Source organism: Hordeum vulgare, chromosome 6H (assembly GCF_904849725.1).
Source record: "Hordeum vulgare subsp. vulgare chromosome 6H, MorexV3_pseudomolecules_assembly, whole genome shotgun sequence".
In the NCBI taxonomy this organism is placed as follows: Eukaryota; Viridiplantae; Streptophyta; class Magnoliopsida; order Poales; family Poaceae; genus Hordeum; species Hordeum vulgare.
The window spans coordinates 395,096,773-395,118,443 of record NC_058523.1 but is presented as its reverse complement, the minus strand read 5'-3'; the positions used below and the strand labels follow the sequence as shown (position 1 = coordinate 395,118,443).

The following is a 21,671-nucleotide window of genomic DNA, read 5'->3' as shown; positions in this document are numbered from 1 at the left end:
TGGTGGCAGGGCTTGTGGCCTCCCTGAGCGCCCCCTTACCTAGATCTTTGGCCTATATATTCCCTAAAATACAGAAAAAATCGGGGGATCCACGAAAATACTTTTCCGCCGCCGCAAGCTTCCGTTTCCGCGAGATCTCATCTGGAGACCCTTTCCGGCGCCCTGCGGAGGGGACTTTGGAGTTGGAGGGCTTCTTCATCATCATCATCACCCCTCCAATGACTCGTGAGTAGTTCACTTCAGACCTATGGGTCCGTAGTTAGTAGCTAGATGGCTTCTTCTCTCTCTTGGATCTTCAATACAAAGTTCTCCATGATCTTCATGGAGATCTATCCGATGTAATCTTCTTTGGCGGTGTGTTTTTCGAAATCCGATGAATTGTGGATTTGTGATCAGATTATCTATGATATATATTTGAGTCTTTGCTGATTTCTTATATGCATGATTTGATATCCTTGTAAGTCTCTCCGAGTCTTGGTTTTTGTTTGGCCAACTAGATCTATGATTCTTGCAATGGGAGAAGTGCTTGGTTTTGGGTTCTACCATATGGTGACCTTTCCCAGTGGAAGTAGGGGCAGCAAGGCATACATTAAGTAGCTGCCATCAAGGGTAAGAAGATGGGCTCTGTCGTTGATATGAGATTGTCCATCTAAATCATGTCATCTTGCTTAAGGCGTTACTCTGTTCTTTTGGACTTAATACACTGGATGCATGCTGGATAGCGGTCAACGTGTGGAGTAATAGTAGTAGATGCAGACAGTATCGATCTACTTGTTTTGAAAGTGATGCCTATAGATATAATCATTGCCATAGATATCGTCACGACTTTGCGCGGTTCTATCAATTGCTCGACGGTAATTTGTTCACCCACCCTCTACTTGCTTTCATGAGAGAAGCCACTAGTAAACACTACGGCCCCCGGGTCTATTCACATCTATCGTTTCCACTTTTGCTTTTACTTTGCTTTGTTACTTTGTCGATTTAAGTTCTCAATTGGCGAACAATCTATAAGGGATTGACAACCCCTTCATAGCATTGGGAGCAAGTTTTTTGTGTTTGTGCAGGATCTTGTGATACTCCTCCACTCGATTCATACCTTGGTTCTCAAACTGAGGGAAATACTTACCACCGCTGTGCTACATCACCCTTTCCGCTTTGAGGGAACACCAACGCAAGGCTCCAAGGCCACGGGGGAAATCCTTTGCATATTTGCCTAGGAAGTCCCTTAAGGCGTAGCCGCAGTAGAAGGATTCCTGGTGCCGTCGACACGACTATTCCTGTCGCCGTTGCCAGGGAAGCACAACTGACATCAATGCCCATCAATAGATATTAATGTGAGTGAGTAGGTATTGCCAAACAACAAATGCACTAGATCTATAAGTGTATGAAGTCTCAAAAACAAAACTAAGTGGTTGTGCAAAATACGTATACCACTAGTTATATGAAAGTGACTACATAGGAGACTCTAAGAACATGGTGCTACTTTGAAGCACAAGTGTTGAAAAAGATAGTGGCATTGTCCCTTCTCTGTTTCTCTCATTTTTTTTCTTTTCTTTTTTCTCTCCTTTTTTGGATGGGCTTCTATGGCCTCTTTTGTATTTTTCTTATGGGCTTCTATGGCCTCTTTTATTTTTTGTAAAGTATGGAGACTCATCTCAACTTGTGAGGGAATCATAGCTTCCATCATCCTTTTTCTCACATGGGACAATGCTCTAATAATGCAAAATCATCACACTTCTATTTACTTACAACTCAAAAGATTACAACTCGATAGCGAGAACAAAGTATGACAAGCAATATGGAAGTGATGGCGCGTGTCATGAAAAACGGGATGGTGGTGTTGCATGGCAATATATCTCAGAATGGCTATGAAAATACCATAATAGTTAGGTATGGTGTCTGTTTTGAGGAAAATATATGGTGGCTGTTTTGAGGAAGGTGGGTTTAATGTACCGGCAAAAGTTGCATGATACTAGAGAGGCTAGCAAAGGTGGAAGGGTGAGTTTGCGTATAATCCATGAACTCAACATTAGTCATAAAGAACTCACATACTTATTGCAAAAGCCTATTAGTTATTGAAGCAAAGTATTAGAAGAATGCTCCTAGGGGAAGGTTTGGTAGGAGTTAACCATCGTGCGATCCCGACCTCCACACAAATGTTGACAATCATTAAACAAGTCATGTTCCGACTTCATCACACAACGGTTCACCATACGTGCATGCTATAGGAATCACAAGCTTCAACACAAGTATTTTTTCTAACTCACAATTACTTACTAGCATGACTCTCATATCACCATCTTAACATCTCAAAACTATATGCAAGGAATCAAACTTCTCATCATATTTAGTGCACTTAATATGAAAGTTCTTATTATATCCTTCTTGGATGCCTATTATATTAGGACTAAATTCATAACCTAAATCAATTACCATGATGTTTAAATAACTCTCAAAATAATATAAGTGAAGAACAAGAGTTTTAATAATTCCACAACACCGTCGTTCTCTAAAAGATATAAGTGAAGTAATAGAGCAACATTGCCTAGCTCAAAAGATATAAGTGAAGCATAAAGATTATTCTAATAAATTCACGATTCAGTGTGTCTCTATCTCTCAAAAGATGTTTGTAGAAAGGATGATTGTGAAAAACTAAAAAGTAAAGACTCATATCATACAAGATGCTCCAAGCAAAACACATATCATGTGATGAATAAAATTATAGCCTCAAGTACATTTACCGATGGATCGAAGATGAAAGAGGGATGCCTTCCGGGGAATCCCCAAGCTTTGGATTTTTGGTATCCTTGAATATAACTTGGGATGCCTTGGGCATCACCAATCTTATGCTATTTCCACTTCTTATTCCATAGTCCATCAAATCTTTATCCAAAACTTGAAAACTTCACAACACAAAACTCAATAGAAAACTCATGAGATCCGTTAGTATAAGAAATATAAATCACCACTTAGGTACTGTTGTGAACTCATTCTTTATTTATATTGATGTAATATTTAATGTATTCTAACTTCTCATGGTTAATACCCCCCGATACAACCCATAGATTCATCAAAATAAGCAAACAACACAAAGAAAATAGAATATGTAAAAAACAGAACAGTATGTAGAAACTTGTTTACTTTGAATACTTATATAAATGTAAAAGTTCTGAAAAATTAGGAAGGTCTGGTAAATTTGTGAAAAAATCTTTTGTAAAAAATTCAGACCAAAATAATGTTGCAGTGAATTTATAAAATTCCTGGACTTAGAGCGAAAGTTTCTGTTTTTTCAGCAAAATCAACTTTGCAGGCACCATAGACCATCCCAAAGGTCTTACTTGGCTCAAACACTAGTTAAAACAATAAAACACAATTATTACATAGGTAATAATATGCACAACACAGAAAAACAAAAACAAAAACAAAAACAAAACAAATAAATTGGGTTGCCTCGCAGCAAGCGCTATTGTTTAACGCCCCTAGCTAGGCATAATGTGATAGATCTAAGTATTATCATAATAGTAGGGGAGATTAAAATGCTCTTATCATATCCCTTCTTTCAACAGCAAGTTTCCTTTGTGGCAAGCAAAAGTAATCAAAAGGGCTAAACTTAATAGGATAAGGATCATTAAGATCAAGTGCAGGAGGAATAGGTTCCTCCTTCGGCCCTCTATAGTGTATGATAAATTCATCATTGTAGGCTTTCCTTTGGCGGAAGATCATAAGTTTATCTCTTAGTGCGAACTCTAATCCATTATTTTGTATAGCAAAAACATCATTGAGTTCAGAAATCCTATCAACCAAAACCTCAATGGGTACCCTTTTCTCAAATTTTCATTATAAGCCACATAATCGAGAGACTGCAATCTCATTATTTCTTCTTGATTAAAGAGGATCTCCACAATGGGGGGGGACATCCACCATTAATTTTATAATGAGCAAAAAGTTCATTAGCCTCTTTCATAATGAATCTAAACTCGTGGGCTAGAAATATAGTGGCGGCACGCTTAACGGAAGCAAGCTGAATATTAAGAACTCAAGGAAAATCATTTATATGCGAGGATGCATATGAATAAATTGTCTCTCAAGTTCAAGTATTATAAGTGTTATGGCGTCCGCAAGACTATTAGTTTTATTGACGATAGACCCTCCTAAAGTAGGTACCGTACTATCACAAGTAAAGAAATCTTGAATAACACCTTTTCCAATGATATTGCCACTACCTATACAGAGTTATTATTCTCTATGGGAATCATTATTCTCTTCAATATTATTACTATCCTTTTCAATGTAAACCTCCCCAGATTTAGACATGGTGGTAACGAATAGATCTAGCACACAAGCAAGCAAACAAAAAGACGAACGGAAAATGGGCGAATAAAAAGGCAAATGTTTTTGGTATTTTCTGAAAATCTTTTTAGAAGTGGGGGAGAAGAAAACGAGAGGCAAATGGAAAATAAAGTAAACGCAAGAGATAAGTTTGTGATGGGTACTTGGTGATCTTGCTATGTATCCTCCCCAACAACGGCGCCAGAAATCCTTCTACCTACCTCTTGAGCTTCCGTTGGTTTTCCCTTGAAGATGAAAGTGTGATGCACCAAAGTAGATAAGTATTTCCCTATGTTTATTGAGAACCAAGGTATCAATCCAGTAGGAGGAACAAGCGAGATTCCAATAGTAGTACCTACACAAATATTCAAACACATGCACCCAACGCTATAAAGGGGTTATCACTCCCTTTAGAGTTATTTGCAAGGATGAAAGCTGATAGAGATAGATATAAAATATTGATAGATCTGAAAGTAAAACTAAAGTAAATAAATTACACCAACGTATTTTTGGTATTTTTGGTTTATAGATCTGAAAATATAATATGGAAAATAGACCCGGGGGCATAGGTTTCACTAGAGGCTTCTCTCATAAAGGAAAATAATACGGTGGTTGAACAAATTACTGTCGAGCAATTGATAGAAAAGAAAATAATTATGAAGATATCCAAGGAAATGATTATGCATATAGGCATCACATCCGTATCAAGTAGACCGAAACGATTCTGGATCTACTACTATTACTCCACACATCGACCGACTCCTGCGTGCATCTAGAGTATTAAGTTCATGAAGAACAGAGTAACGCATTAAGTAAGATGACATGATGTAGAGGGATAAACTCAAGCAATATGATGAAAATCCCATCTTTTTATCCTTGATGGAAACAATACAATACGTGCCTCGCTGCCCCTACTACACTCGGTAAGGACACGACAAGATTGAACCCAAAACTAAGCACTTCTCCCATTGCAAGAATTACCGATCTAGTTGGCCAAACCAAACAAATAATTCAAAGAGACTTGCAAAGATATGAAATCATGCATATAAGAATTCAGAAGAGACTCAAATAATATTCATGGATAGTCTGAATATAAATGCACAATTCATCGGATCTCGACAAACAAGCCGCAAAAGAGTATTACATTGGATGGATCTTCATAAAGATCAAGAAGAACATGGTATTGAAGATCAAAGAGAGAGAAGAAACCATCTACCTACTAGCTATGGACCCATAGTTTGTGGTGAACTACTCACACATAATCGAAGAGGCAATGGAGTTGATGTTGATGCCCTCTGTGATCAATTCCCTCTCCGGTAGATTACACGAAAAGGCTTCCATATTGGCTCTCTCGGGAACAGAGGCTCCCGGCGGCGATAAAGTATTTTCGTTGCTCTTTTTGGCGATACTGGAATATTTGGGATTTTACATGCCAAGAATTAGGGTTAGGAGACCTGCAGGGGGCCCACAAGACAGGGGGTGCGGCCACCCCCCCCCCCCCGGGGCACGCCGTGCAGGCTTGTGGCCTCCCGGCAACTGCATTGCCCCTACTCCAAGTCTGTTGCGTGTCTTCTGGTCTAAGAAAAAATATTTATGGAGATTTTATTCTGTTTGGACTCTCATTAATATTCCTTATCTAAAATATTCAAAAAGATGGAAAAACATAAACTAGCACTAGGCTCTAGATTAATAGGTTAGTCCCAGAAATAATATAAAACAACATATAAATGCATATAAAACATCCAAAACATATAATATAATAGCATGGAACAATAAAAAATTATAGATACGTTGGAGACGTATCACATATTTGGGGTCTTTTTCCATTGTGAGCGGTAGTAACGCTCCAGCGGTAGTACCGCTCAGGCGAACGGTAGTACCACTCCGACGACACTACCGCCCCGAGCTCTTTGTCGTTTTCATGAGTTTCCTTGAAACTTCTGTCCCAGCAGAAGTACCGCTCGCCTGAACGGTACTACCACTTGCGCACAGGGTGAGTGCATAACGGTTGGACTTCGAGGGACCTACTTAAGGGGTTCTTCTTCCCGATGGTCTCTAACTCTTGGGCTCGTGTTCTTCCACCATTGTTGACCTTCTTTGAGCTTGCTAACTCCCAATCCATCCAATGATTCTTGCTAGTTCTTGAAGGAAAAGAGAGGGGGGATCTAGATCCACATTTCCACCAATCACTTTCTCCTTTATATGAGGGGAACCCCTTGGATCTTCATCTTGGAGTTCTTTGTGAGCTCCTTGTTCTTCCTCTCATATTCCTCCGTAGTTGTTTGTTGTTGTTGAGGGATTTGAGCGTGAGGGACTTGGCCACTTCGTGTGTTCTTGCCATTGCATTAGTTGCATCGGTTTGAGTTCTCCACGGTGAACAGTTTAAGAAGCTTTCTACCCTTGGGTGCTTGGTAACCTAAAGATTGTTCTTCATGGATGCTTTGGCGTCCTAGAAGCTTGGTAGTGCCTTGGACCTCAATCATTGTGGTGTAAAGCTCCGGGCAAGCTTCGGGGTCTCATATTAGGTTGTGCAGATTGCCCGAGCATTTGAAGTTACCTCGAAGCCATATTCCATTGTGGTGAAGCTTCGTGGTGTTCTTGGGAGCCTCCAATTAAATTGTGAAGATTGCCCCAACCTTGTTTGTACGAGTTCGATGACCACCCTCAAGGGTCCCTTAGTGGAATCACGAAATCTTGCATTCTGCGAGGGCGTGAGGAGATTACGGTGGCCTTAGTGGCATCTTGGGGAGCATTGTGCCTCCACACCGCTCCAAACGGAGGTTAGCATCTGCAAGGGTGTGAACTTCGGGATACATCGTCGTCTCCGTGTGCCTCTATTATCTCTTACCCGAGCCTTTTACTAATGCACTTTACTTTGTGATAGCCATATTGTTTTTTGTTATATATCTTGCTATCACTTAGTTATTTATCTTGCTTAGCATAAGTTGTCGGTGCACATAGGTGAGCCTAGTTGTTTTAGGTTTTATGCTTGACAAATTAAATGTTAGTTTTATTCTACATTTTTTCAAGCCTAAACCATAATTATTTTAAAGATCCTATTCACCCCCCTCTAGGCGACATCCACGTCCTTTCACATGGATAATAAACGATTATCATGAACAAGGAAATACGATAATAACTAGTCCTCCCATCCCAAAATAAATGTCTTAATCTTAGTACAAATTTATACTAGAGCTAGTACAAAGTTAAGACAATTAAGACATTTATTTTGGGACACAGGAATACTTTATTATTGCCTCTAGGGCATATTTCCAATAGTCGAGGCTACCGGCCTTCTTGGGTACATCCTCGTGCCTATGCGCACCGTCATGGACAAGGAGGAGGCGCTCACCTTCATCTCCGCGCCAACCGAAGCCTCCAGTGTCGTGCGCCTCGTTGGTGCCCTCGTCCATCGCCCCGGTCGCCGTGCTGGTTCTTGGGTGCCGGAGACCCTCGGCCTCATCCCAGCCCGTTGCAGGAAAACCGTCGAGTCCCTGTCGTCATCGTCTCGTCAGAGGAGGAGGAGGCCTCGTCGGCAACCAATCGGTGAACCGTGGGGTGCGGCGGCGTCCTCGCCAAGGCCGACGGCCCTCTCCTCCCACCATCGATCTGAGTAGAGATGGGAGATCGGGTGGCTCGTTTGGGTCGGGTCTCTGACCCTTATCTCGTAACCGCCCGTCCCCTCCTCTCTCTTATGCGGTGGGGGTTGGGGCGGCCCAGACGCGTGGCTGCCTCCTTTGAGCTGTGGGTCGGCCTGAGCAGGATTTTATTCCATTTTTCTTTCCTGTTTTTAGTTACCAATTAGTACTAATTATTGTATCAATGTCGTTTCAGATTTTTTCTAGTACTGTTTAGTATTTAGTTTGACTCTTACTTACATTTAGTCCAATTCTGGTTTTTTTTTCCAGGTTAGGACTTGTAATTATTAGTTTGTTTATATTATGCAATGGCTTGATAATATAAATAAAGTATCGGATTTCATGCGGGAAGAATGACATGTTCTATGTGTTTACCACATATCAAGTTCTCTCGAACATGTTTTTGTGATTGAGATCATCTTCTCTCGCGTATCAAACTTGCAAATTTTTGAATATCTCTCCCTCACTATACTTGGAATCACAAGGTCTTGAGTTGGGATCTACTACTTTTGCAGACTATCCTCTCTTACTGTGAGATCTAAGTGATCTTCAATGTGTTATGTTCATACAATTGAGGTTGAGAATTTTTCAATTTTTCTCTTGACTATCAGATTTTTTGCATTCTTATTACACAACCACGATGGTTTTTTATTTACCTCCCGTAAATTAGTTATCTCTCGTTCCCCATGTAGGCAAAGATGACTGCAAAAGAGTTTGAGGAGCTTGCCCTCAATGGTCACAACTACCATACATGGGCTATGGACATCAAGATCAGTCTTGCGTCCCGTGGGATAGCGCGTGTAATCCAGCCCCCGGAGACTCCACTCCCGACTAGAGCCACGCTGCTGATGGAACAACAGAACTATGTTGCTTTATTCATCATAAGGCACTATATTCATCCAGATCTCAAGTCTGAGTATTTACAAGAGGAATCTCTTAGTACTCTGTTTCTGACCCTGAAAACGAGGTATGAATAGCAGAAGGTAGTAGTCCTGTCAGAAGCACTCCATGATCGGACTCATCTTCGCCTTCAGGATTTCAAGTCCATTGGTGAAAACAATCATGTTGTTCATAAGATATGTTTCAAACTACACTTTTGTGAGAAGGAACCTACTCACGGGGAGAAGATAGAAAAAACTTTGACTATTATGCTCTCTTCACACAAGATCCTCCAACAACAATACCATGCTCATAACTACACTATCTATCCGAGCTTATTCACATGTTATTTGAGGCTTAAAAGCATGATGAGCTATGCGCTAAGAATGGCTCTCAGGGCCCAGCTGGGGCACAACCTTTACCTGAAGTTCAACTAAATGTTGTGAATAAGCAAAAGTTTAATGGTACCTTTCGAGGTAAACATTCCAATTTTGAGCATAGGCGAATGCACAACGGGAGCAGAAAATTCAAAAACCCGTGCAAGGGGAAAGGCACTTCAAAGCCGAGGTTTGATAAATCTAACCTTTGCACCAAGTGTGGATGGTACACGCATTCTACTAAAAAGTGCACAATGCCCGAGCACCTCGTTATGTTGTACCAGCAATCTCACAGACGCAAAGCATCTCAAGGAAAAAGGCTTGAAGCCAACTTCAACCTTCATCCTCATAGCACAAATGGAGCTGGTGGTTCGCACGATGTTCCTCTCGGACTGAGCAACCACCAGAACCACCCGCTGCCGCCGCCATCAGACCCCCGCACTAGTCATTCGTCGCCCCGCCACTCCACGACCGGTCGGGCGAGCGCAACCACCACAACACCCACCACCGCTTGTGCCGACGACACGGTCGACCGAGCGCCACCGCCGCGCCCCGCGCGAGCGCCACGTCCCGAGGAGGTTGCCACATCCCGCGCAACAGGGACCGCCAAGGGAGGAGAAGATCCCCACCGCCGCCTACGTCGATCGGGCTTCGCCCGGCGGTAGCGAGGGGGAGGCTATGAATATGACGGCTGGCAGCGCGATCTAGGGTTCGCCCCGCCCGCTCGCGGGAGCGCGTCGTGGTCACCTTTATTTCTGGTTGCTCCCGTGTATTGCTCTTCACCATGAAAATACATTGTAATACCAAGATAACTAAACGCAAATTGACCAAACTCACAATTAAAAAGTTGTTTTCATTGATTTATATTCCTTTAATTTTCCAAAACAGAAGAGTTACGAACATGAAATGGTGGCATATCCTTGTAGTTACTAGAGAAGAGCCGACAAGTAACAAGAACACGAAAAATATCACGTTGGAATGACAAAAGACACATTCTGATGTCCCGCTTGGCCCCTTGACGACGCCGGCCGGCGTGCCGCATGGATCCCTCGGCCTCGCCACCCCCACCGGCGGCACCCTCCCTCTGCTTCGCCCGGTCAGCGCGGCGGTGGGCCGAGTGAGTGGAGGAGGTCGATGAGGACGAACCCGAGATGCTCTCGGGAGGGGAGGGCAGGGTGGAGATGCCCGTTTTGCTGGCGCCTCCGCAGCTTGGGATTTTTCTGGCCGCGGCGCTCCCTGCTCGCCGGCAGCCGGTGAATGCTGCCCGGCGGCGGGATCCGGCGCCCAGGCTTGGGCAGCCCTCCCCAGTGGCTCCCCATCGCCCCTCTCCGGCGGCCCCCTCTCGCCCCTCTACGGTGGCCCCCTCTCACCCCTCTGCGGCACGCGCCGGCGTGCTGCCCAGACTATCCCCCGCGGTGGCTACCGGTGTTGGTGCGTGTGAGGATCCGCCTGGTGCTGGTGCCCCACCCCCATGCACGGCGGCGCCGCCGGTGCTGCTTGCCCCACTTTTGAGCCGCCGAGGACCAGGCCAGGGCCCATCTCGGCTCGTGAGGTCGCCCGGGCCTTCCGTCGTGCCTGTCGCGTACTGGCACGTGTGAATAAGCGGTGGGCGTCGGCCCAACAGGGGTCGGCCCACCCGAGGTGGTCGGCCAGTCGAGGCTTCGGGTTTCCCCGAGCCCCAGACAGCGCGCCGCCACCTCGTTCTTTCGCTTCTCGTCCTCTCGTCCCTTCCCCGTCGCCTGTGCGACCCGCTCCTCCCATGTGCTCGCCGGCGTCCGAGACCTCGCCGGCCCTCCCCCGGCAGTTGGCCGCCCCCCTCCTCCTCGGGAGCTCTGCCTGCTCCGACTGCTAGCCGCAAGCACCCCAGGCGGCTGCCCTCTTGGCTCCCGTGCGGCCGGCTCCGCCTCTTAACCTCCCGTGTCCCAGACTCTCCTACTCCGAGGTTCTGATGACCAGGGTCGTTGGGGACGGACTGGCCCGGCCTAAGCGGCCCCTCCCGGCCGAGCACTGACCTCGCCCCGCGCTTGCTGCCTGCGACCGTGCCCCGGATGGGGGTGCTGATTCGTCCCGCTCCGATCGCAATGGGTCTGTCCGGCCTAGGAGGTCCCCGGAATACTACTCCGGGACTTCCCTTCGCCACCCCTGCCCCCTCGGGACCCGGAAAGGGACCCCCGTCTGCCGCTGCCGGGCTCGCCGGGGGACCTTCACCGCCGGGAGGCTTCCCGGGCGCCTCTCTCTGACGTGGACCGGGAAGCGGCTCTGCGTGCAGAGTTGGTGGCACGTCCCCCACCGGCCTCTCAGCCTCGTGACGAGCCTGAGCCCCGCGCGCCCCCGGCTCGAGCCCCCGCCCATCGGACCTCGGCGTCCTCCTGGCGGCGGGATCGCCAGGATCATTGTCGGGAGGAGCGGTGATGCGGTCCGCATATGCGATGCAGTGATGATGTTCGCCGCTCTGACTAGCGCTCATCCCGGGCGGAGGGTGCGGACTGGCACCGGGATGACGGGCCTGCTAGGCACGTGTCCCCAAAGGTCCCGCCTGTTGCTCCGCTGCCTGCCCCGACTCCGGCTAAGAAGAAGAAGAACTCGAAGAAGAAGAAGGTCGTTGGTGCAACCCCCGGGGGTGCTGGGTGCATGACTCCATCGGGGGCTCCCGAGCAGGAGGCTCCGGACCCCCCCCCCCCCCCCCCGCTCGGGTTAACCGCCAGCGCTCCCATGAGGACACGATGTGGATCAACTGCGGAAGCGCAGGCCACTTCCGCTCGGAGAGTGAGGGCCCCCCGCGGTGCCCCACGACCCTCGCCTACCTGGGGTACGGGACTGAGCGGGGGAGTTTCTACTTCGTGGATGCGTAGATTGAGGAGGAGGCGGTTCGGCCTCACCTGGCGACGGTCACCTTGACTCCCGAGCACACCACCCCGGATGGGTTGATGATCTCGGCCGACCTAATCCGGGTTGAGCTTGCGGCCTACATTGGCGACTTTCGAGACTCTGAGTTCGCCTGGGAGGTGACTGAGACGGCACCCCTTGTCTTCTCGGTTCCCTTCCCCTCGGCCGAGCTCCTCCGGGTCTGCTCTCATGGCTTCATCTGTTGTCCCATCAACAAGTTCATGATTTCCGTCCAGGCGGCGACGGCGGAGCCTGATCCCGTCCCTCCCTGGAGAAGGTGTGGGTCCTCGTCTACGGCCTCCCAAGGGGGCCAGTGCGGCTCTGCGAGGTGGCAAGCTTACTCATATTCTGAAAGTGGTCTCCGAGCCGGTGGGCAAGATGATCACCGCTGACCTGGCATCATTTGAGGATGATGGCCCTGCCCGCATTGAGATCCTCTGCCCGGCTCCTGCTGAGATCGATGACATGTCCTTGGTCTTCTACCTTGGATCCAAGGGCAGGCGCCTCACCTTTGATCTTGAGTCCCCGGCCCCGGTGGATCAGCTGGATCCGGCCTCGACTAGGCCACAGCCTGGCGACAGGGGTCTTGATGATGAGGTGGGCTCGTCGGAGGAGGGTTCTTCTTCTGAGGGTGATGATGATGCTGGAGCGGCTGTGCCCGACCCGTCTGATGGTCGACGCAACCCCGACTCTTCGGCCGTTGGCCCGTCGGGGCCCACATGGGGTACCCCAGTGGTGGCCGTGTTGCCGGTGGTGGCGATGGGCACTGGGCTGCCTCTCCCTAGCTCTACTGACCCAGTGGTCGCCGCCGAGGAGGAGGTGAGTGTGGGTATGGAGGTGTGCCCTGCTTCGTACCCGCGCTCGCCCGGGGTGGTCTGCTACTCGCGCTCTCCGGGTCCCCTCCTTCCCCAACCTAGGGGACCCCGGACCCGGGCCCTCCTGCGGTCGTCGACCCTGGCTGGGTGTCTGAGTCCCCTCCCGCGCCCCGCTCTCGGCCTCGGGAGGGCGCTTCCCCCGTGGTGGCGGCGCGACAGAGCGCGCGGATCAGCCAGTCACGGATTCTTCAGGATGGCTGCATCCCGACGATTCCTGAGCTGGCGGCCCGCCGCGCTGTGACCCGTGATCTGTTTCCGGGTACGTCCTCCCCCCTCCCTCCCTCTCTCTTAGGTTCGCGGTTCTCTGTGCTTTCTAGTGATATGGCGCCCCATTTGGTTGAAGTAGCTGCCGATAGTGGTATTGTGTTCCGAGGAGAGAAAGGCCCCCTCTTGAACAGATCTCCGCCTTGTGTGCGAAAGAGAGGCTTGAGGGGGCACTGGCGGAAGCCCGTGCTCTTGCCGTGCGGGCAAATCCCCCCTCCCCCGGGGCACTCCGAACCTGGTCATAGAGAGACCAGGGACGGAGGTGCACCCCCGGTAGCGGACGGGATCGTGACGCCCATAGTTGGGCTCCCTTCTGTCCGGGAGCCCAGGGGGCACCCTCCCACCCGTCTCAACCCCTCCGAGACCCGCAGCAAGGTCCGTGGGTTGGGTCCTAGATCTGCCGTCTCTGGCCCAGCGACCTCCGATCTCCCTCCTCCCGGGGACGCCGGGGTCGGCCGCCTAAGGCTCTCCCCCGCCCCGCGGTTGGCGGGCGGGCTAGCTCGGCCCCGCTTCCGGGGCCTAGGAACCCAAGCGAGGTTATTAAATGAAGCTCCTATGTTGGAACATTAGGGGCTTCGGCCTCGCTGGCCGCCGGCGGCAGCTCATCGAGTACCTGCGTCAGGAGGAGATTGACATAGTGGGACTGCAAGAAACGATTCGCCAGGATTTTAGCATGCTCGAGCTCCAGAGGCTCTCCCGTCACCAATTTTCCTCGCATTGGCTCCCTGCATCGGGCCACTCTGGGGGAATCCTTCTTGGTGTTAGGGAGGACGCGTTCTCGGTTGAAGACATGGACCTGTGGGAATTCTTCGTGCGCATGGCCGTCACCGATCGACGTACTCACCTCAGTTGGGAGGTGATCATCGTCTATGGACCGGCGGACCACGGCCGCTTGGCTGAGTTCCTCTCCGAGCTGAAAAATAAGGTGGACAGGTGCACCACCCCTGTGGTGGTGGCCGGTGACTTTAACCTCATTAGGTGGGCTTCTGATAAAAGCTCTCCTAATGTGGACCGACCTCGAATGCGTCTTTTCAGTGACTGCATCGTGGATATGGCGCTTCGTGAGATAGCCCGTGTAGGGGCCAGGTTCACGTGGTCGAATAAGCAGGCGGACCCCATCCGAAGTGTTTTGGATCGGGTCTTTGTGTCGCCCCAATGGGAAGTGATGTTCCGCCTCTGTGGCCTTAAGGCGATCACGCAGATTGGTTCCAACCATACGCCTTTGCTCTTCTCGTCGGGGGATGGATCCCCTCCTAGATCCCGGTGCTTTCGTTTTGAGACATTTTGGCTGGAGCAGCCTGGTTTCTGTGAGTTGGTCCGTGACCGCTGGCACCTTCCGGCCGCTTCCCTGCCGCGTGTCTTCTGTGTGGTGGATACTTGGCAGCACTGTGCTAAGTTGGCTCGACAGGCCATGAAGGGTTGGGGCGCCAATTTGGGTGCTGACCTCCGGGCCCGTAAAGGGGCCCTTGTGGGCCACATTAAGACCCTAGATGACCTGGCGGACGGGCCGGGCCTATCCCCGGATGACTGGACACGGAGATACACCCTTGATGCCGAGCTCATGGACATATTCAAGAGCGAGGAATTGTCCTGGCAACGTCGAGGAGGCCAGAACTGGCTTCTCAAGGGGGATGCAAACACCGCGTACTTCCAGGCTATCGCTAATGGTCGTAGGCCGAAATGTGTCATCCCTTTCCTCTGGGATGGGGATGCTCTTCTAGAAAGCCCAGAGGACATCTCATCCCATATATATTCCTTCTATAAGGAGTTATTCTCGGCTGAGCTGCGTGGAGGCTCCTCCCTTTGTGAGGACTTCTCGCCGCTAGCTGATCAGGTGACCGAGGTGGAGAATGCGGAACAATCTCTGCCGTTCTCCTCGGAGGAGGTTGGCCTGGCAATTGCCACTATGAAAGCGTGCTCGGCCCCGGGGCCGGACGGCCTCCCGGTTGCTTTCTTCCAGCGATTCTGTGAGACCATGCACCCAGTCATCATGCCCATGTTCCATGAATTCTATATTGGCACTCTGGACATGGGCAGGATTAACTTTGGAGTCATTGCTCTCATCCCCAAACTAGTTGGCGCCTCGGATATTCGGCAATTCCGTCCTATTACGGTGATTAACGTGTTGGCGCGAATTTTTGCAAAAGTCTGCGCCACTCGTTTGTCCCCTGTGGCCCAACGGATTGCTCACCCCCTCCAATCCGCTTTCCTGAAGGGCAGGCGGATTCTTGACGGGATTCTTGCCCTTCACGAGATTGTCCACGAGGTGGCGTCCAAAGGACTCAAGGGAGTCATCCTCAAATTGGACTTTCAGAAGGCGTATGACCGCCTTGACTGGTACTTTTTGAGGCTGGTGATGCAGCGTCGTGGATTTGACGAGAGGTGGTGCTCCTGGATCATGCACCTCGTGAGATCCGGTAGCACCGCGATCAATATTAACGGTGTAGTTGGCCCCTCTTTCCGGGCTTCCAGGGTAAGCAAGGAGACCCTAGTTCCCCCCCCCCCTTGCTTTTTAATCTCGTTGTCGACGCCCTCGCTGGCATCCTGGATAAGGCAAAGCTAGCCGGTCATATCCAGGGGGTGGTTGGCCACCTCATCCCGGGTGGTGGTGTATCCCACCTCCAATATGCGGATGACACCATGATCATGATCTCAGGCTCGGACTCGGACATTGTTAACCTTAAGTTCCTTTTTCTCTGCTTCGAGGAAATGTCTGGACTTAAGATTAACTTTGATAAGAGTGAGGTGGTGGTTCTGGGCTCCTCCGAGGTAGAGCAGCACAGGATCGCCGACAACCTTAACTGCAAGCTGGCTTCCTTCCCCATCTCTTATTTGGGGATGCCCCCGGTTGAGTCCAGGATTCTGGTTAGCGGGTTTGATCCGCTTGTGGGACGAGTAGCGTCTCGTGCGGAGCCCTGGTGCGGCAGGTTCACGTCTAAGGGAAGCAAGTCCATTCTCATTAGCTCTAACCTTGCGAGCCTCCCCATGTATATGATGAGGATTTATCTCTTGCCCGAAGGTGTGCACAGTGCCTTTGACAAGGAGATGGCTAGGTTCTTTTGGCAGGTAGGGGATGGTAGACCCAAGTACCACATGGTGAAATGGGCCGACATCTGCTTGCCAAAAGACCAAGGGGGCTTGGGCATACCTGCGTCCCACTGCATGAACGTGGCCCTGATGCTCCGTTGGGTGTGGCGGATCTTGCAGGGAGACGAAGGTTTGTGGCTTCAACTGATTGAGGCCAAGTACCTGCGGGGCAGACCCTTCTTGGCCTGCTCGCTCGCGAATGGGTCGCAGTTCTGGAAATCTATTCAGGGCATCAAGAACGATATTAGGTTGGGTGTGCGGGTCTCGGTGGGCAACGGGTCTGGGACCCAGTTTTGGTTAGATCCCTGGTTGGATGGGGAGCCTTTACGCCTTCGTTTCCCAAGGCTCTTTGCTATTTGCGTCGACCCTGCTGTCCTTGTCTCTGAGTCTGCTTTGGAGGACGGATCGCATGTCGCGTTCCGCCATACCCTCGGTCCAGCTGAGCTCTAGGACTGGGAACTACTGCAGTCAGTGGTTCCCCTCCCGGACCCGTCGGTCAGCGATAGTGTTTCCTGGAGTCTTTCTCCCTCGGGAGAATTCTCCGTTAGTTCGGCCTATCTGGCGTTGTGCAGGATGCCGGTCCTTCCGTGGTTATCCCCACTCTGGAAGGCACCGCTGCCCCTGAAGATTACGATTTTTGTTTGGCAGCTTCTCCGTGATCGCCTCCCATCAGGGACCGAGGTGCTGAAACGTCATGGTCCGGGTAACGGCATTTGTCCCTGTGCCATGTCCCGGAGACCGATCCCACATTCTGTTTTCCTGCGTCGCGGCACAGGCCCTTTGGTGCTTTGTACGCGAGGCTCTGGGACCGGAGTGGGAGGCCCACGACCTTGCAGATTTTCTGCAGGTACGGGCCACCCAGGTCGGCCGTAAACGCCGACTGTTTTGGCTGGTATTCGCAGCTATCATGTGGACTCTTTTGACTACTCGCAACAAAATGGTAATCGAGAGGGTGTTTCAGCGGCGTGCATCTGACTCGTTCTTTAAATTCCTTGCCTTCTTGCAGCACTGTCATCCGCTCGTTAGGCCCCGAGACCGCGACCGGCTTCATCGCTACCTGGATGCGCTGATGGTGACCGCCCGACGGCTCTCCTCTCCCTCTCATGATGCTTAGTTGCCCCTTTGATGTCATCTTTTGTTTCTTCTCTTGTCCTGATCTGGATTGTGTTGATGCCCCAGCGTGTCCTTTATTTTATCAATTTGTTGACATGTGGTGTATGGCTACTGAACTATTGCTTTATATATAAAGCGAGCCGAAAGCCTGTTTCGAGACAAAAAAAACTAAAGAAGAGCCATCAAACTAGACTCGCGCTCTTGTGAAAGTCTTATCTCGAGACCATAGACAAAGGACCGCCTTCGTATTTTTGCTTTTTCACTACCGTGTTCAATAGAAAGATTACAAGAATGATAAATCTTGAACGTTCGGGATTTGCCCATGGCAAACTGAACGCTTTCTAATGTTAACTTTAGTTAAAGCAAGGATGATAAATTTAGTTAACAAACACGATAATTTTCTGACAAAAAAAGGACAAAATTGTCACGCTTAACAACAAAACTTGCCATTTCTGACAAAAAAAATGAGGACGGAATTGGCATGCTTACCAACAAAACTTGCCATCTCTCGCGTATATAAATTACCACAAAACCGTTTTATTTCCCATGATAAATCCTTTGAGACTTATCAGCGTCTGAAGAGTATACAAACTTCTGCGTCCTGTCACTAATTTATAGTGTGCGATAGATAGTAGCTGCAGAAACATCCAAGGCTTACTCAGAAAGCCTTTGTTGCCGAATGTTTTGGCACTAAGATTATTGATAGTTTTGATAATATCTATGCTTTCTGGCATTCAAAAAAGTAGCACTACTTGGTATTGAATTTGGTAATTGCTGTCTCCTTGTGGAGTACTCCATCTGTTTTTAAGTAAGTCTTTTTCGAGGTTTCAATCGGAGAGTACATACGGATGTACATAGACATACTTTAAAGTATAGATTCATTTATTTTGTTTAGCATGTAGTTTTTCAATGAAATCTTTAAAAAAAATTATATTTAGGAACAAAAGAAGTATTTGGAAATGGAGAAATGATTTCTGCTTTCAGGGACGCACGTGGAGAAGCATGAATTACGTCCTTGTCAAGCTAAGTGTTCATCTGCATTAATGAAAGGTTCTCTCTGTCGATTCTCAGGCCACTTTGCTAATGAGGTGCATTCATCTAGTGGACAAAATGCGTGAAAAGGTCTTGAGGATCGCGTGGAGATGATACGGAGGACCCAATGAAGAAGCCACTTCTCTTCGGACTGTAATAAGTTTAAGTAGAATGTGTGATGTTTGCTGATGAGAGAACTTCTGCTCTCAGGATTTGTAGTTTTTCATTTTTAGTTTCCCCTGTGGGATATATCCGTTGAACTATATGTGACAGAGATTGGGCGGTATGCCTCATTCTAATAAAATGGGGCATGGGGAAAACCCCTTTCTAATCAAAAAAGAAAGCCTGAGGGTTAGAACGGCTCCAAGACGAGGTGAATTAAGATCGAACATCATACGATGTATTAGAGCGTCTCCGGAGAGAATCCAATCACAAGCCGTAATACACCATGATGTCCAGCCTTAGCCCCAGTTAAACCTCCTACTAACTGAAACCCTAGCTAGCTTCCTACCAAAAATCTCTCGTGCATCTTTGCTTGGCACACGTACTAACTACTCCCATACGCGCGCCATAAGCCCATCGGACGCCACAAAAGGCAAGCATATCTACAACATACGTACGTGCCCACAGGCGTACGTACGTGACCCCCGCGCTAGCAGCAGTCTTGCTAGAACGCCGTGTCCAGGGACGCCTCTGAGAGCACGTCGAGCGGCGGGAACAGCGAGTAGCCGCCGTGCCGGCCGTGGAACAGACCCAGCTCCTCGCCGGCGAAGTCGAGGAACATCTGGTACTCGGCCGCCGCCGCGTCCATCTCGTTGGACGCCGCCGAGGAGTCGTCCCCCGCCCCCGGCAGCACCGCTTCCTCCTCCTTGACGGACACCGGCGCGGCCGCCTTGCGGAAAGAGCTCCCGATATCCGAGTTCCACAGGCGCAGGAAGACGTCGGCGGGCTTCGCGTGTTCGGCCATCGGGGCGCCGGCGGCCGCGGTCGATGAAGAGGACGCGGAGCCGGAGGTGGTGGCCGTTGCCGCGGCGCCGGAGGAGGAGAGGAGCGAGAGGCGCGCCTCGGCCTCCAGGCGCGCGGTCTCCCACTGCGCCATGTGGCGCGCGGCGGTCGGGCCGGGCGGGGGCTCGTCGAGGCCCATCCGGCGGAGCTGCTTCTTGAGGTGCGTGTTCCAGTAGTTCTTGATCTCGTTGTCCGTCCGGCCGGGCAGCTGCGCCGCGATCATGGACCACCTGCGCAGAACAAAGAGACCAGCAGGACAGGCCCGCCGTCACTTGCAATCAAGATACTCCATTACCCACACTATCACCGGACCATACTGCTACGAGTATACGACCCTACGTAGCATGTGTACTTCGTTGTGAATGAATTCTACAGTTCTACTACGACTACACCAGCTATGCATCACCAAATGCTACATCAAGTCAAGTTGCATCATTGAGCGCGCGTACGGGGCCATGCAAGCACTGTGTGTGTGCTCAGGCACAACACAGTGGCACGCTGCGCCGAGCTCATGGCGATAGTGCGCGAGCTACAGGCAGCTATAGTTAGTTAGATCAGTTGGTTGCATTATTGCCGCGATGTGCTTAGCCCAAGAGGTAAATCAAGGTCCGGGCTCTTACTTGTTGCCGACGATGGCGTGGAGCTGGATGATGGACTTCTGCTCCTCGGCGGTGAAGGGCCCGCGCTTGATGTCCGGCCGCAGGTAATTCGTCCACCGTAGCCGGCAACTCTTGCCGCACCGGTTCAACCCTGCAGGCAACGCGGCCCAGTGCAGTTCACACATCAAAACTCACTCTCATGGAAAATTGGAAACAATGAATTTTTTTGGTGTTCTACATAAAAGCTTGCTCAATCAAATTAATTACTAGTGCTCGTCTCCTTCTTTCACAAAAAAGGGAAAAACAAGCAAATAGCGATTTGCACGGCATGCAAAACCTGTAATCCAAAATCAAAATACAACATTGCTAGGTGAGTCCATGACTGCAACAAGAGTAGAACTTGGAAGAACCACCGAGTTAGCGAGTGGTAAAAAGTCATGGTTGGACTGATGGATCTGAGGGAGAGAAGACAGACCTGCGAGCTTCGGGAGCAGGCGCCAGCTGCCATGGCCGTTGGCCTGGATGAAGTCGACGAGTTGTTTGTCCTCCTCCGGCGTCCACGGCCCCTTCTTGAGACCCTTCTTGTCGCAGCACGGCGCCCTCCTCCCCATGGGTAATGATCTCCTTCGCGCTCCCGAGGACAAGGACTACAAGGAAAGCTCAACTGGTAGTACTAGTAGAAGTAGTAGTTGCTGGAGGATCGAGGCGCCAGCGCGCGCACGAGGCTAGACCTACGGAGCTGTCGAGGCCTGGGGGATAGAGCGGACGGGGCGATGAATGCGATGTGAAACGAGAGGGGGGTGTCCCGGAGTGGAAGGGAAAGATTTGGGAGGCGCGGGGGACGAGGAAGGTTTTGTTTGTGGCCGAGGAGGATCCCCGGGTGGCGCACTTTAATGCCGGAGATCTCCACCTGCGCTGCCGCAAACAACGAGACCTTCCACGGGTTTTTGCTCGCTCTCCACGGAACAAGAGGAAACGGTGGCACGCAGCGCGCGACAGGGTGACATCCAGCCCAGCAGCTCCGTTCATCAGTCGTTTCGTTTGCGTGTCCGGCCATGCATTCCATCGGGACTCAGCTCGCAAAATGATGCACCGTGACTTTTTTTTTTTTAGTAATAGCACCCCCAAGTCGTAGAACTTGCATGGCATGTGATGGTTTGGTTCTAGAACTTGCAAAGTGTACCTATTTGGTCCTAGAACTTGCAAGTGTGGTGCATTTTTAGTCCACAGTCATTCACAGCTTGCCAAGTGGACAGGGTGGGTCAGGTTTGGTCATTTTGCGTCCAGGCCCTTGCGTTTAGCACTTATTAATCCGGTGTTGTCGGCAGAAAACCTGAGAAAACACCTGCATTTAATAACCCTGTGCTTACTTACTCCTCCTCCTCTCTGCTTACCCCCGAGCTCGAGATAGTAGCTCAGCAGCTCCCGTCGCCCTGCCCCTCTCTGTTTATCTTCTCCCCAACCTCTGTGTGTTGTTCTTCAACAAGGTCGACGCGTGCAGCAATGGTGTCCTGGAGCGAGGGATCCTACTCCTCCTCCTTTGACAGCGACGTCAGCAGCCTGGTTAGCTTATCTTCTTCTTCTTTT

The 21,671-nt window shown here is 50.0% G+C and overlaps 1 protein-coding gene across 1 annotated transcript; it reads right to left on the bottom strand.

Annotated features, from left to right (window-relative positions):
- Positions 1-18,858: 18,858 nt before the first annotated feature.
- On the bottom strand, positions 18,859-21,003 carry LOC123404033 (transcription factor MYB17). The gene is made up of 3 exons (XM_045097941.1): positions 20,560-21,003; positions 20,106-20,235; positions 18,859-19,715 (listed from the first exon to the last, which is right to left on the bottom strand). The coding sequence occupies exons 1-3, from the start codon at positions 20,693-20,695 to the stop codon at positions 19,148-19,150; spliced, it is 834 nt and encodes a 277-aa protein (XP_044953876.1). The 5' UTR covers positions 20,696-21,003; the 3' UTR covers positions 18,859-19,147.
- Positions 21,004-21,671: the final 668 nt, after the last annotated feature.